The sequence below is a fragment of the Carassius carassius genome, chromosome 4 (assembly GCF_963082965.1).
Source record: "Carassius carassius chromosome 4, fCarCar2.1, whole genome shotgun sequence".
NCBI lineage: Eukaryota > Metazoa > Chordata > Actinopteri > Cypriniformes > Cyprinidae > Carassius > Carassius carassius.
In genome coordinates this window covers 21,909,610-21,927,281 of record NC_081758.1, presented here as the reverse complement: position 1 = coordinate 21,927,281, position 17,672 = coordinate 21,909,610, and the positions used below count along the sequence as shown (strand labels likewise).

The 17,672-nt window shown below is 38.5% G+C and overlaps 1 protein-coding gene across 3 annotated transcripts in view; it reads right to left on the bottom strand.

Moving 5' to 3' along the window:
* LOC132139502 (PDZ domain-containing protein 2-like) overlaps positions 1–17,672 on the bottom strand; it is a 69,866-nt gene that overhangs the window by 39,670 nt on the left and 12,524 nt on the right. For 2 of the 3 annotated variants that reach the window (XM_059547898.1, XM_059547900.1), the window contains exon 2: positions 16,054–16,951. In XM_059547898.1, the coding sequence (XP_059403881.1) occupies positions 16,054–16,559 (506 nt within the window). In that variant the 5' untranslated portion in view covers positions 16,560–16,951. Of the gene's footprint in view, positions 1–7,237; positions 7,639–16,053; positions 16,952–17,672 lie in introns of those variants that run through there. The other variant, XM_059547901.1, reaches the window with a different exon arrangement.

The window sequence follows — 17,672 nt, the reverse complement described above, 5'->3', positions numbered from 1 at the left end:
TTTTGATGACAAACCCAATCTCAAAGGCAGACTGGAAATGTTGCACTGCATTCCAGAGGATTCAGATAAGCCTTGTTTCCACCACTGGAACTTTACCCAGGAACTAGGGACTTTGGGCTGGTACTCCATGTGTTTCCACTGCAGGAAGCAGGATCTAAATAAAGTTCGGGGGGCGGGACTTGGGCTCTAAACATGCTGATTGGTTGAGTTCACGCAGCATTGTGATTTCAACCACAGTTTTTTCGGATCATTTTAAAAATATTACTGTTGTTGTGTCATGAAATGTAGTTTTAAAAGTATTTCAGGGGAGAATCTAGTTGTTTAAAACTCAAATCTGTGGTTTATTTATAAAGAAAGTGTGTATTTAAAAATGTGTATCGCCAATTTCGGAGACGGTCAGCTCCAGGCGATTAGCAGGAGCTCAGTGATCACGTATCCGTCGAGAGCAGCCTCACCTCGGCTAGGTTTTGGGGAAAAAAATTCCTGGTACAATTGTTCTGGGTAATTTCGGTGGAAACACAGCAATAGATGACACTTTGTCTGGCTTGGCTGTGTAAAAAGCTTATTGTAAGCTGCAATGCTATTATCTTCTTTGAAGCCTTTAAAACCTTCACAATTCTACAGCAACGATGTCCTTCCAGATAGCATATATCACATGTGGACAACTGCTGTGCATGTCTCAACACCTCCACCCTGTCTAACTGCATTTACATAGCGCCAACAGAGGAAAAACAAGATGAAAATGTTTGAGGAAAAGTTGTTTGTTTTCTTTAGAATTTTTGAAGTTGCAACGAAACAGAAATAACGACAGTAACGGCTTCGGAAAAGAAAAAATGTGGGTGTTGCACTGAAAAATGGAGGCATATCTCAATGCAAGTATACAGTCGACTGTGGACGGGGTTTAATGGTTGTAAAAGTTTGACATGCATCACCAGAGTCAAATTTTTTGAGTTACCTGAAGATCCACTTATACATTTTTTTTTCCAAAACTAAACAGTAAAAAATTAAAAAAAATAAATGCATGGATGAATTGTTTGAAACAAGAAACCAAACTGAAAATATTTGATTTGTGAGACACAGCTTAGATATTTTCAGTAAATAACAAATAAAATTTTGGCTGTTGGATGACTTCAGAAGACATATGGTCCACGTTTGTGTCTCTTATGGTGCTTTTTCATCATTTTATTATATAGAGAAAAACATATTAATCAACATTTCACACTTTGTGTTCCACAGAAGAAAGTCAAAGAGGGTTTGGAACAACATAAGGGTTAATAATGACAGTTCGAACTGATGAACTGCCACTTTAATAAAAGAGAAGCAGTGTTTTAAGGCTGCAGTGAATAAGTCTGCAGCTCTAAACATGATTTATGTACATGATGTCATGATGTAAGTTCAGTCCGTGACATTACTTACTTTTCTAGACCATTTAACTCAAGCTTTGCCAACCCACACATGCTGGATCATGAGCACAGGGCAACATAAACATTACATTACCACACAATAAAGGGATACAACAAGATACTGTAATGGTGCTCATCAACCTCATATCAATCAAAAGCCATAAACTCCTTTCATTTAGGCCACTGATCAAACATTCAGCCAACTACCATCTGTCTCTCAGAGCCTGAATGATGGATGAAAACCACAGCGCAAAATGCAGGGGATGAAAAAAGGATATCAGTGGAGGTATCGAAGGAAAGAAGTAACGTGGATGCAGATGAATGGTTAAAAAAATGCAGTCAGCTCTGTAGCCGCAGTTTTTCTCAGCAGGTGTGTGCCATACACTGATAGAGTGCTTTTAGATGATAGCAAACATCAGACACATGTTCATTATTACATTCGAGAGAACCAACTGAAGTGAAAAATTAGATAAAAACCCTCCGTTCTGAAGACCTGTCGTACAAATTAGACTCTGATAAAGACCAAACAAGAAGAAAAAGAAGCCATGACCTCAGCTCAGGCACACTGACAAGGAATTTAAGCTGCTTTAAAAGCAAATGGGTCTCAAAAAACCCAACAACAGGCCTGCATTGCCTCTCTCAGACTAAACCACAGCTGCAGTAGGGAAATCCATCTATTTCAGCCAAGCGCAATTTAAGAAGAACAGCGACCAACACGGACTGGCTGAAATGTCTTCGAAGTCCTCGAAGCCCGCATCTCTCTAAACTACATGGGAGTGATTTGTTGTCACGGAGTGGAGGATGCTTAAGAGTTTTCCCATACAGTGTTGACAAAATCATTCAGAACTACGTCTCCATTCAAAGCACAATGTTTGCTTTTCTGCAATCTTGGATTTGGCAGACTTCCCAAAGTGGCACCTATGCGTGAATTGTATCGAAGGTGGAGATGTAAGGTTGGGACGACGCTCATTTACATCCACTGCTGAAACGTCCTAAAAAAGTTTTTTTCCCATGGCTGTGAGCCAAGCTACTGCAGATGTTCATAAAATTGTGCACCTGGATATCATATGTTGCAATTGATCCTGCATACTCACAAGAATAAACCAATACTGCCAAACAGGGTGAATTCAATCTAACTGGTGGAGAGGAGAAAGGAGAAAATTGTTCTACCACTTCACACCCACAGTCTAGTGTTTGTCATGTTTTGTGTGATGAGACATGGCAATGGAACACATAGATTGGTGACCACATAAAAGAGAAGAAGAGCCAGGAGCAAGTTTATAAAAACAGATTTCTGGTTTATGGACATCTGATACCAATGATTATTATGCAATGATAGAAACTATTATTACATAAGCGCTTCTATCCAGATGCTGAAACACATTTTGACTCCACTTTTTCATATTATTTTTATGTTTGTAGGGTCTGATGAAGATGGCTCAGGCTCCAAGCAAAGACTCTAATTTATGTAGTTCTATCTCCAAGCTGAGATCTATATAACGCTTCAAAACCCTTTTGAAATAGAAACTTTTCAAGGACCACTGTTGAGTGCTAAAGACACATCAAAAACGATCCAAAATCAAGAAAGTTCTGACTCAGCACATACTCACAACCAGAACACTGACATTTCTTCAAATACTATTTTAAAAGTATCTGACCAACTGCATCTCCATAAGTGGTTCTTGGCTGGTTTTGCTTAAGGATCCATGATTTTACAAAGTGGAGACCAACAAAAGAAACTGGCAGAGCCTCGGGTGATTGACTTGAAGGGAACAACGTGAATGAGCAGGCACATTAATAACAAGCTCTAGAAAAATAGGATTACGATTAGGCTCGGTGCCTCAAAAAATTACTGCAAGAAACAGAGGTCACAATAAGCTAATGACATTGAAAAAACAATTAGATTAGCAAACAACAAATCTTTATTCTAAGACACTTAAATCACTCTTAAAATGTCTGAATGCATTATATAACCAAACCTCAAACCATGAAAAAAAACGCTATAGAAATTTTCTGAGAACTAACTTTTCTGAGCCAGTTTTAAATGACTAACCAATTAGTCTTTGGGGGATTTTAACGGATTGGATGTTGAATTTCTCCTCAAGTTCATACAGGTATCCTAGATGATGTTGTTTTAAATATAAAACCTAACAAGTGTCTTTTTGTGACATTTGTCTGGAAATCGTTCTTAGATATTTTGTTATTTAATGTAGTCATTTATACATTTTTAAGTGGTTTGAGTGTCCAAATACTTAACTTCAAAGTGTTTGTTGGACCACAGTATTTCATGAATCGTGTTGATATAATAGCTGTGTCAACAACTAAAAAAACCCACAAATATCAAATATATTCATTTCATTCATGAAAATGAAAAAAGCCTGAATGAACTCTTAAACATCGAAAACCACTCTCATTATGCATGAACCCAAAGTTTGCTACTTTCACAATAATCATGTGTGAAATTACTTCCAACCAGCCTCATCCGGGGTAACTCAAAAAAGGTGTTTGCTAAGAATACAAGAACCAATGTTGGCCAGACAAAATTAAGAAAATCATGTTCTCGCTGGGCTGATTAGCTAATGATGTGGTTTAGAAAAGAGTTCAATATGAGATCAACTTGTGAGGGAAAAAACACGGGAATAGAATCATTACACAGTCTACTATTCTGTGTTATTGTAAAGCCCTATTAGTCGGCGGACATCAGGATTGGATCAGTTCTGAAAAAATGGTTATTGGTGCATCCCTAATGATTACCAAGGAATTCTGATTTGCTTCTACTTTGAAATAAATCCAATTCCTGATATCACTTAAAACAACTTATGGGTATAAAATCTTGCCTCCCAAGTTACAACTGGAGGCAAGACAGCAGCCATATACAGATACTGTATAAAGTAGTGCTGCAACGACGCGTCGACGTCATCGATTACGTCGACTACAAAAATAGGTCGACGTGCGTGAAATGCGTCGACACGTCACACTGTTTACATCTCGCATAATGGCATACTGGGAATGGAGAAAGTTGCATTCTATCACAAAAACAGAGGCCACTTTTATCAAAAGTATGGGAATACTTTAAACAGAGGCCAAATAAAATGGCCCTTTGTTCCCTTTGTAAAAGGTGTACTACGGCAGCACAACTGCGATGCACGAGCACCTCAGAGGAAAACATCCTGGCGCTCTCCGGTGTTAGGGTTTAACTGGTTACCGTGTGATCTGGTGACCAACTTCCTGGTTCAGGTCTCTGCTGCAGATGTGATGGAACAAACTGATATGATATTATTAAGTGTCTAATAAACGCAGACTTGCTCATCGCATGATTCTGATATTCTTGTAAAGATTATAAGTTATTGGTATGATCACCTGTAGCGGCTGAAGTAAGGATAAAATAAAAAATAAAGTAATTCTGTGTTGGTGCAGGGTTTCGAACACGCGTTAGGGGCCGTTCACATATCGTGCCTAAAAACGCGTGGAAAACGATAATCGCACCGCTTTCTCCTCCTTTCCAAAGCGCTCGGGCAGTTGCGCCCCTGGGGCGTCTGCCGTTGCTAAGCAACCATGACGTGCTCTCTCTCCATGAAGATGCAGCAATTTCAGCAAAGGATAAATGGATTTGCAGCTCTAAAAATCGCTTGCAGTAGCTCTGCTACTAAATTTATTTCAAAATGGCAATCCATATACAGCTATGATCAGCAGTTCCTTCATCTTAGCTGAGCTTTCAACATTGTTACGGGAAAGGATGAAGCTGATTGGTTAGTTGTCACATGAACCGCGGTGCGCTTGCGGCATTCTGAAAAGTTGAGATGTTAGAACTCTAACTCGATGCGGTGCGGACGCGCCTGTTTTCACGACCGTGTCGCTTCCATTATGAGCGCGCATACCGCGCGCCTACATTGGAAATAACAAACTTGAGCACGCAAAAAGACGCGATATGTGAACGGCCCCTTAAAAGACAGCGCGCCGCGAAACAACAGTCATAAACGACCGAGCTACCCCGAATCAGCTCCAGATCTGGAAACCATGCTTAACCATAGCAGAACCCTGACTACATTCTATGGTTTGTGATGCTAAAGAACATTTCATGACATCTCAGACAACTGTAAATTTGTGGCTACTGTGGTTTAATTATAAACGCTATCGTAAACTCATATTTACCATAGTTAAATAATTTTCTTTGCTTCTTTATTTTTGTATAATGCAAAAACTTCGACCACATTGGTTGAAAATGAATAAAGGTTGAAATATTATATTAGAAGTTGTACTTATATTTTTTTGTAAAGTTATCCAAAGGATTCATTAGCTAATCAAAAAAAGAACATTAGATTAATTATTTATTGTAATAAAAATAATCGTTAGATTAGTCGACAGAAAAAATAATCGTTAGTTGCAGCTCTAGGCATTCCACAGTGTAGAGGAGAGTTGAAGTTAAAAACTCATTCACCAATCACCACATAAACAAGCTGGCAGAGGGGAAATAGAGCCCACCACAATTTACTGACCTCAAACGTTTGAACAGTAGTATATACAAGATAATGAAACAGGGATCCATGTATTCTCAATTAGATTACCAGAGACAGATGGTCATCCACCTCTGAAACCAGTTAGGATTGTGGAAGGCACAACAAAATTGTTGGTTTGGGACAGGGGCAAGAGTCAAACAACCCAAACATGACCTGTTGCTTAAAACAGAGATTAGTTACCACAAAACCTGTTCCGATTGGTTGCGCAAATCTATTATTCCCTTTGGGGGCTCATAGGAATTCGGGGATGCACTCATCGCCCAACCCAACATCGACAGTGTGCTCAAAAACAGCACAGGGATTCTGTCTTTCAAAGCAATGCAAAAATAATTCATAAGGAACATCAACAGAGAAGATAAGGGTTTGGATTACTCCACAGAATTTGCCATGTTCATCCCAATTACTGAAGCCTCAGGATGCAAAATTGCAGTAATACAGTTTGTGGAGGGAATATTCAGTGCAATAAGTTGACCAAAGCACTTTTTGTTTATTCATAAATTCGAGCTTGTGTCAAGTGGGTTTCAAAAAAGCAGTTTAAAACAGGGAGGATATAGAGTATCTCTCTTTGTGTAGTTCTGCTGTGGAGCTTATGGGAGTCAGAGATAAGTAGATTTATAGTGTCTATTTACACAGTGCTTCCTTCACAGATAGAGCACTTCTGCAGTAGCTGATGCTCTCTCCTTTTGATTTCATCCACTATGAGTTCAGATCAGACCACTAGGTTTACATGAAGATAACATCGGCAACTTATAATACTGAAAAAATAACAAATGAGATTAGGAAACACATAACAGCTGTAGTAGAGTGCCATTTTAAGAGTAAACCAAAATGGAACTGTTTATTTATTATTATTATTATTGCCAATAAAGAGCAATGAAGGATTTAATAAGTGAATGAATGATATTGGAAGAGACAAAGCAAGATTTAATGGGTTAAAGCAGAGGTAATCATACTTATGTTTAACCAACACATGCATCTCTGCAACAAACAGGGAAGGACATGCTGTCAGAATCAGTATTCACAGATATTTGTGAAAATAAGAAGCATGAAAAGCATGTTGCATTTTGTGGAAACTGACATTTACCTTTAAAATATCATTAGCAATTATTATCTGATACCTGTCAGCCCAAGCAACAAAAAGTGTATTACTGAAAATAATCTGAAAGATTTGTATCACTTCTCAAAAAGCCATATCAAGTCAAGCTCTTAAAACACTTGACTATATGTCCTAAAACATAATATACATATATCTAACATTAAAGTAACTATATAAAGACATAATACAGCAATATTTTAACTTGACAATTTGTTTTGTACCTAAAACGTTCACTTGCCCCCCTTCATCATCATCATCAGTCTCGCAGTACGGTCAGTTCCCGACAGCTGGCACGCGCTGTTTGGACTCCCGTGAGTTCAATAATCATTGCAATCAATTATCCGAATAAAGTCCCCGAGCGACTTCACTGTATGAAAATGTCTCTTAACAGCTCCAGCGACTCGCCCCTTTCATGTGATGTACTCAGCGCTTGATTACAGTCCATGGCTGCTGTTCTCCACAGGAGAGCCTGTCGTGGATACGGACACTGTCTGTGGCTCGGAGATTGTCAAACGAAATAAGAGCTCAGTTCGCCGCTCGCGAACTTCGCCTGCGCGCCTGGGATCCACGACACACCGTCCAGAGCGTTGCTTGTTGTACGTCAGCGGTTGAGAGATTAGTCGGATCGTCCCGCCCCTTCTTCAAACTCCCAACTGAAGACACAACCGTCTCACAGTCAGTCTCGGATACACTGATACACGAAGGAATACACAGTGGCGGTGTTTCAAGCCCTAGTCAACTGCCTTTAGACAGCATTACTATGGCGCTATGATTAGGGACGGTTTCGGCTCCTTTAAAAATGATTTTAATTATTTTAGTATTACACATTTGAGGTAGAAATAATTTAAGTGTTTAGGCTACAGCTATCGCTAAATTATGAGATTCATTAATTTTTATAAATTACCACTGATTAAAAAAAATCTAATCATATGAACAACCCACTAGTATGATTTAATATTGATCTTATTCCCATGAGTAAAGTTCGACAAAACGTGGTTATAATCATGTCGGAGTCGAAAATAACGCTCGGAGTCAATCTTTCGTTCGTTATCTGGGATATTGGTTTGTTTTAACTCAGAGGGACTGTCAGCCACATTAAAAAGTTAACAGCTTAAGCCATTTGTGGATTAATGCATATTTGAGACGTGAACTGTTTAATATAATATTGTGACGTGACATACAGCCAAGTATGGTGACCCATACTCGGAATTTGTGCTCTGCTTTCAACCCATCCAAAGTGCACACACACACTGTGAACACACACCCGGAGCACAGTGGGCAGCCATTTATGCTGCAGCGCCCGGGGAGCAGTTGGGGGTTCAGTGCCTCGCTCAAGGGCACCAAGTCTTGGTATTGAGGGTGGAGAGAGCACTGTACATGCACTCCCCACACCTACAATTCCTGCCAGCCTGAGACTCGAACTCACAACCCTTTGATTGTGAGTCCGACTCTCTAACCATTAGGCCACGACTTCCCCATAATAGTTTAAAACGATTCAGTTCGATTTGGTGAACTGGTTCAAAAAGATCCGGTTACATCGAATGATTCGTTCGTGAACCGGATATCACAAACTGCTTTGTTTTGAACTCTCTCTCACAACAGACACGGAAGAGAAGACAATGTTGAATAAAGTCGTAGTTTTTGTTATTTTTGGACCAAAATGTATTTTCGATGCTGAACGAGGTCTGCATTTACCTTGAGCCTGAAGATACTTAAGATTAATTCACTTATTTTAAGTTTTATATGTTTTAATCATCCATTCAGACAGATCTGGAAAACCAACCTGACTTTGCTGTCCTCCCTTCTGGCAGCATCTTAATATTCCAACAAAAAAGATGCAAAAATCACTTTATTTACAGCTGAAGGGAAGGTGTCTCCACCATGTTAAGAAAAAATCAAATAAACAATAAATACCATAAATTGTAATGGTCTGCACCTGAGTTTGCACTGTCTGAAGCCTGTTTTCATTATGAAAGACATCCGTTCGCAGGCAGCAGTCTGGCACACAACTCTGAGGGGTTTGTGGGGAAACGAACAATCATTGCCTCTTTGCTGTTGCAGTTCAGACCATATTTATCTAGCAAATGCAGAACAATTATTTTATCTCTAAAGTCATATAAAAACCAAATGTCAAAATTTTTTATTTTACACATTAAAAAACGAATGAGTTTTCTTTCCAGGCGATGAGAAAAATGAACAGTAAAATACAAAACTACAGCTGAAATATGGCTGAAATCAATGCTTTTCTAATAAACAGGTTTGCACTACAGAGACCTGCAATAAAAGACAGTACAGCTACGTGCTTATATAAATAACAGCAGACTTAAGAGCACAGTTTAGTCAAGTAACAGTATTCTCATCTAGAATAACTAGAAAGTTTTGTTCTACTGCCCTCTAATGGACAAATCCACAACCAGACAGTTATAACTGTACAGTCTTTTCACACCACACATAAAATCACACCTAGACTCAGTAAACAGCAATAAAAGAATCAGGGGAGCAGTCTATTATTCAAACCAAATCTGAATACTAAACAATCATAAACACTGAGTAACAAACTTGAAATCAAAACAGAGTTTTAAATCCAATGAAAACAAAAAAGTATTTGAAGAATAGAAACCATGTGTTGTAATATCTTAAATACTGTAGGACATGTGTGACTTTCTTATATATGCACTTACTTTCAATTCAATTTTGTAATTCCAGACTGAGCTAAGATATTAAAAAACTTAAAGAGGCACTGTCGTGTGCATGCACATGGCCCTGTGCGTTCACAAATCAACCTTGCTCAACCAACCACCACTTTTCCACAGAAAAGCCACAATGGGCATGACTGAAAAATCACAGATCATTTGTGGGGTTTCAAAATGTTATGCTCCACAAACCTGAAAGTATTACCTGAATATCCGGATTGCACAGAGGGGGCTCACCACGACTGAGGTGAGACCCTTGAGCAAGGCATCGAATCCCCAACAGCTCCCCGGGTGCCGAAGCATTATGGCTGTCCTCTGCGTGTGTGTTCACAGTGTGTGTGTGTGTGTGTGTGTGTGTGTGTGTGTGTGTTTGTGTGTGAGCACTTGGATGGGTTAATTGCAGAGCACAAATTCTGAGTATGGGTCACCATACTACTTGGCCAAATGCACGTCACTTCACTTTAATCCTCAGGCCCATCTGTGACCACAGAAATCTGGGGCTCTGGGAGACTCAGTGTTTTTCTCATGGCAAAGAGTTTATGCACAGCGGATGAATTGATTTGGACATTCATTTTTTATAATGAAGCAAGTGCATTTGGGATTTTGAGACTATATTCTGTTCATAACATTAGGCTGACTTACTGAAAATGTATGATATCTGAGCATAGGGCTGGGCGGTATGAAGGGTATATATCATTACCTTGGAATAAGGTTTCAGTCGTTGGAGATTTTGCTATATTGTGTATTACGCAGTATGCAAATATATCTTCATAACATAGTGCTACTTAAAAGTTATAGAAACCTTTGAGTGATAAGGAAACATGCATAAATGAGAAAATAAAGAGTGGGACGCACTTGATAGTAATTAAGTGCAATAAGCAGTGAAAAAGAGATCAATCCGCAGCTCTCTCAGACAGCATGTGATCGCAAAAACAGATCTCTTTCGTGCTGGAATGGTCAAATACACACACAATAATGTTAAAATGCCCATCGTCTGGAGTATTCATGTAAATATTAAATGTAAACAGTTGGGTGAAAACGGATATGTATCAGTATATTGGATCTGTGCAGTTGATCTTAAAGGGACAGCACCCTTATTTACCTCATTATTAATGTTAACCACTCACTGCACTTGACTGAATCACTTTTGGATCTTTAATAAAAATCTTAAATTTATTTTATTGCTGAATAAATTAAGTTTATTTTACATTTACTTGCTCTTTTTTTCTTATTTTTAATAACAACATTTTAAAACAGCTATATCGAGCAATCACATCTTCCATCTCAAGATCTGTTTAATAATTGTACACTGTACATTTTTAAATATAATAATATAAAAATGCTACAGTTGAACATTTTAAATGGTTAAACATCACATTTTATGCAATTTTACTGTCAAATGAGGACAAATTTATATTTTTGCAAGGTCAAACTATGAATTACCATATGAATTTATTGTGAAAAACAGTAACAGGGCATTCCCAGAAGTCCCCTTGCATGACACATCACATTATATATTATTTCAACCATTTTTTTCCTTCATATTTTTTTATCAGTAATGTTTTTGTGCTATAACATATGTTTTGTTAATGTTTGTTGCATTATTTCAGTGTCATTTGTGTTCCCATGATGGTGTTTAGTATATGTGTGAATGACATTGTGTGCACCTTCTATATATAAGTATTTCTTCAGCTTGTGGAAAAGCCGTTTGTGATGAGTTTCAACCTCGATGACTAAATTCTTATCCTTGGCACTTTAAAGCGTTCTACTGCATATTTTATTCAAGAATTCACAATCTTGGAAGTCCTCCATTTATAATTAAGAAACAACCAAGAACAAAACATTTGATCTGATGATTACAAGCCATGTTCAATCAAGGAACAGTCTTGTACTGTGTGATTTAACTGATCCACAGTGCCTGATTTGAGAAGCTCATATCCATTACAGTGGGAACATGGCACCAATCTCTTCGCTAAAAAACCAAAGAGCCAAAGCTTTCTTTTGCTTATGAGAAAAGTGCAAACTCAGACATAGTTAACGCCAGGGAAAGATGGCAGTAGTTCTCTCATTCATCCAAGCGGCAAGTTAACCAACCACAAAGAACTGGCGTGCCAGTTCAGGACTCTGAGAATCAATTCAATGCAAACACAGACTAAAAGGCTTTGATTTTTTTTTAACTGACAGGAACTAGGCAGGCAGACTTATAAACTGAAATCTGTAATGTTTCCTTGTGGTTTTGAAAGGACAGATGGAGAGTCTAATACAGTTTTCACTTAGTAGAAGGAAAATGTACAGTTCATAATTCTCTCTACGAGGCCCTATTTAAGGATTCTGGATCCCCAAATCCTTTCAATTAATTTATACAGCTAATATTAAAATGGATCAGTTGATTCTAGCTCTCAAGATGAACAGCTATTTTCTCTGTTGCACTGAATCCAAGTAAAGTGTATCATTCTTAACCTCGTTTTCTCCAATACTCTCTCATTGACCACGTGGAGAACACTTTGCATGGGTCGGTTGGAGCTGTGCCCTGGGCTATTTTCCATGCTCCCCACAGACAGATGCTGGGCAAGGCTGTTAAAGGAAAAAAAATACAACTGGATCAAAATTATTTCAAAGACACATTAAACCGACAAGGCTTTTTGTGGTGAGCGACATTTGGGCCCAGATATTTTGCAATGAAATAATTAACATGAAAAGCAACTGATGAAAATTCTAGTTTCCATCATGTGTCTCTTTTTTTGTGTTTGAGAGCTTCGGTCCATTGCTTTTTGAACTGTGTCCATCCCTTGTCTCTCCACTCACACCAGACCTTCTACTGCAACAGTTCTCAGTGTTTGCACTCTTACAGATTCAGGCCTTATACCTGAGAGAGAAAACAAGAGTAATGCAGTAATGAGCAAACATAACCCTGAGGCAGACTCATAAAACACACTTTAACTGATATTTAACCAAAGGTTTGTGTGTGGTGAGACTAAATGAGACTAAAGCGGTTTAGTCTCATTAGATTTTCAAGTCCAAACTTTACTTAAATGAAAAATCAACCAAACCATATTGTAACAGAAGTGACTTTTATTTGTTTTTGACAATCTTTTGAACTTTTTGAGGAATTAATTGCACCGAAATTACTAACTAACAATGAAAAGATGGAAAAACATGGTGAAGCTAACATCGTCGACCATGCCTACGGCACCACTGTGCTGAGTGATATGAGTGAAACGAGTGAAAACGAAATCCAAGAAGTGGAGCAATATTGTGCTAAACTCGAGGACGATCAAACTCCTGTAAATAGTCCGCAACCCAAAAAGTGGAGGAAGAGAGTCGCGAAGGCAAGGGAGGATAATGCAAATAGCTTTATGCTAGCGATTGAGTCCGTGATGAAAAGATTCGACGGTCTAGATGGGAAGCTTGAAAACATTGAAGCGAGGATGAATAATGTTCAAGAAGCTCTGAAAAATTTGATGCCCTAGAAGTCAAACTGCAGAACATCGATGAACGCACCGACGCTATTAAACGAGCCATGGATGAAAATAAAGAAAACATAGAGAAGCTACAAAGACAAGTTGAGTTACTGGCGGCAGAAAACAAATCCCTGAAGGAAAAGGTTTTGGAAGCTGCGAGATACAAGAGGAGGTGGAACCTCAGGCTCTTGGGGTTACCTGAGAAGGAAGATGAGAAAACCAGTGGTCGGTGAGCGGAGATGCAGTTATCTCACATTTCTGAACATTATTACTTATTGAATGTGAGATTAGCCAGTAATCTAACCTTGACCCTTGGTTCCCGTTTGAAGCACTAATCCATGTATATTCCAAAATTGTAGGGTTATTCAATCTCCAATAGTCAAAAGTATTAGTTTCAATACAAAAATTGTGTAGTACTTCGTTGTTTTCAGGTTGTTGGCCTCTAGGAGGTATCCTAGAGCAGCAAATCTGTATATTAGAATGATTTCTGAAGGGTCATGTGACACTGAAGACTGGAGTAATGATGCTGAAAATTCAAACGGAAAGCAATTCAATTGTAATAATATTTCAGTTTTACCTTAATATTTTATTGTATGTTTAATCAAATTAATGCAGCCTTGGTGAGAATTAGAGATGTTAAAAACATTAATACACTGTACCGACCCAAGACTTTTGAACGCTAGTATATGTTGGTAGCCATGCTATGTGTTTTAGCATGGAATATATTATCTTATTAGATATATTATAAAATAACTGATTGCACAAATTACGTGGAGAGTTGTTGTTGTTTTTGTTTTTTTACATCTTTACATCAGTTGTAGTTACTGCAAGCATATATATATATATATATATATATATATATATATAAATGTTGTCTGAGTAAGTAGTGCTTCTGTCCCCTTACAGTACATAAACACGCAATGACAAAAGGCATAAATCTAAAAATTCCTGCTAAATTAAATTAATCACTGTAGGTTTATTGCTGTTAGGTAGAACAATAGAGAATGATTTCTAATATACTCTCTCAATAAAGAAATCTTTGCTTATTTTAACTAAAAAAAAAATCTTTGGTAGTGTAGCTATAAATGTAAAGTTTATCCAAAACTTATTTTATCATTTATTCACCCTCATGTAATTCCACACCTGTGTGAATTTCCTTCTTTTGTGGAACGTAAGCAGATATTCTGAAGAATGTTAGTAAACAAACAGACTTGTGACCATCAAGTTCCGCTGGACAAAAATATATTTCTCAAAATACTAAAGAAAGAAAAGCTTATGGGTTCGAAAAAACATGATTAAGTAATAAATAAAATAAATTAACTGAAAATAAATTATACTGGAATATTACTTTGATATAAGTTGTCACCTCACCACCCAGTATTGTCATAAATCTCACAAAGCAGATAGTTTAAGTTAACTCTCTGCCTGCAAGCAGACAAGCAGTTAGATTTTAAAAACTGTGACTGGAAATTAAGCCACAAATAAGGCATTGTGTCCACATAAAGGCAGACCATGCTTACATCATTCTTTCTTGCCAGTTCTTCCTCAGTAATCAGCAGTAAAGTTATCCTTATCTCAAATCATCCCAAACAGATATAATAGCAAAAGAATAATAAAGAACCACAAGTATTCATTTGTTTTGCAGGTCTTCCATGTGGTAAGCAGCTTATGCCAACAGGAAACAGACTGAGCTCTCGTATCAGAATAGTTTTCCCCTCCCTGAGATGCCATGACATCAACTGCTTTTCTTTAGCTTGAGAAAATGATATGTCTGTGAAAACAACTTCAGTTCTTGGTCAAAAACACATGCCACTCCCAGGAACCTCCTCCCTTTCTGTATCCTGCCATCCATCCATAGGGAATCAGTTATCCCAAAGCAGATTCTGTGTGAACACTGCAAAACTTCCTATCATTTATCAGTCACACAATACAGCTCCTAATTATAGAGCTCAAGTTACAGCAATGGACTCAACTCTTACAGACCACAACATTCACAGGACATTCAAAGGAAGTAGTTTTCATATTGGATATATATAGGACTGTATAGGACATGAGACACAATTACTTCTTTAATACTCTAGAAATCTGAAAAATATGCATATACATGCATATTTATATCTGTCTGGTCAATGGTACCAATGGCTGATTTTAAGAATAACCAAAGCCGATTCAAGTACCATGCTCTGGGGCAATCCAGTCAACCCCGGGCCACATGGTGACACGCTGTACATGGAAACAGGAACACTAACACACAGGAGACTCTGTTCTTGCTGACCAGCTGTGAATTACCCTCACACCTAAACAAGAAGCTACCACCCAGTCAGATGAGTAACTGTTCAGAAAAGGATTTTATATACTATACAATCATTAATGTGAAATCCTACTGATTGAACTTGTTGAATTTAGATATATTTTTAAAGAATTTTTACTCATGACATCTGGCGCAGATTTGGCAATACACTAAGCTGTTACTATCACCATGTGTTCCAAGCAAGTTCAGTTACAATCAGGCAGTCATCTGTGGTTAATTTCAATTACCACCGAAAATAATTTTGGCTTTACATATTTACAAATTGAGGGAAAATGTAGATATAGGGAATGCCATACTGTTAATACATGTTAAGTTTAAAATAACTTGGTGAGTTATTTTATTATGTCCAAGCACACTTGCATCACATGATGAAAGAGGGATGCTTTCAGTTCACGGTGTATTTATAAAACAGAAAACTGATTAAATCAATAGCATGTTTTTATAACTCCGAGAAATTCAGAAAAAGCTCTATGCTTTCTTATTTAATGAGCCAAACCAATTCTTAAAAGACATAATATATCATATAGCTCAAGCTATTATACGGTAACTGTAAACAAATCCAGACATCTTACCTGGCTCCGGTGACATCGACCCCAACCATCAGCTGTCCGTTCAGTGACAGAAGCTCATCTCGCAGTTTAATATCTCCACAACGGGCTGCTGGGCTGTTCTTTTTCACTTCAGTCACCCAAATGCACCCGACGTCCAAGACAGGGCCTTTATCGCCCTTCCTGCGCCTTCTCCTGACCACTTTCTTCTTCCCCTCAGGGTCTCCAAAAATCGGAATGTTTCCAAAGCTGAGCCCGAACTCCGGGCCATCTTCCTCAGACTTGCTCAAATAGACCGCCCTCAACTCAGCATCGATTTCCTCTATGAATTGGCTGCTACAGTACAAAGGACTCTCAACTTCAGCAAAGTTTAGCTGGATGTATTCCACAAGCTTGCAGACAGCAGCCTGGCAAACACTGCCTGTGCTAGTCCGAGGCTCATTGCCCTCATCTCTGTCCTTTTCTCGTGCCCAGAGCCAGTTCTCCAGCAGAGGTAAATGGCTCAGGGCATTTTCTTGGGTGATAGGCATCCTAGCTGCTGCTGCTGGGCCTGCCCGGGCCACCCCTGCATGTTGAGTGAAGGCTCTCCAGTGGTGGCTGTAATCAGGCGCATTAAAATGACTTCACATTCTTCTCTAAATGACACAATGACCTCACAGACTTCAGATCCAGAGCGCTGCCGTACATCGATAATACACTCAGACCACAGAGGTCCATGATGCCATCCGCAGAAACAAAAGGAAAGAGCAGAGATTGAGGAAGTAGGGCACGTTTATGCTTTGAGGGGTAACAAGAGAACGTGTGCCATTAGCGGGTCGTCTTGATGTGTGCTAAATCTGATTTCCAATACTATTATAGTGGAAAATTGCAGATCGCTGGGAGTCGAGATCTATTCTGACTCACAGGCTCCACAGACGTCCACCTAATCAGAAAGAAAATAAATAGAAATGCTATTACAAAGCAAGTCAGCAGGCATGAACTCATGTTAAAGTGCTGCAGTCATGGCTCATTTGCTACTCAACCACAGTACGGACAGGAACAGAAACTGGCATTGGTATGACAACAAAGAAAGCTTCCTACAGTATATACCAGCTATTTTATTTGACTGACAGAATTCATTAACTGGAAAAAGTTCTAATAATAGTCTCATGGGCCTTTTACAGATGTGGCTGTTTTTACAGACTATGGGCCCTATCATACACCCGGTGCAATGTGGCGCAAGCGCTTTTGCTAGTTTCAGACCGACGCAGTTCTCATTTTTACGTCCTGCACCGCATTGTTTAAATAGCAAATGCATTTGCGCCCATTTGTGTGCCCATAAGTATGCTGGTCTAAAAAAAGAGGTGTGTTCAGGCACATTGTTTGCGCATTGATATTTTGAGGAACTGAAAATAGGCTGCGACATAGACCAACTCAAACCTGGCACAATATTTTTTCTTTGTTATTTAAAGAGCGTGTTAATAATATGCACATATAGGTGGGTGCACAGCACGCGTACACTTTGCGTATTACACACAAAGGGACGAGGAGCACTCCACAAACATTTTAAAATAATGTAAAGGCCATGTAAATAGCAAACCCACCATGGCACAACTGGATTTTAAAGGATTAGTTCACCCAGATAGCAAATTTATCTAATTAAT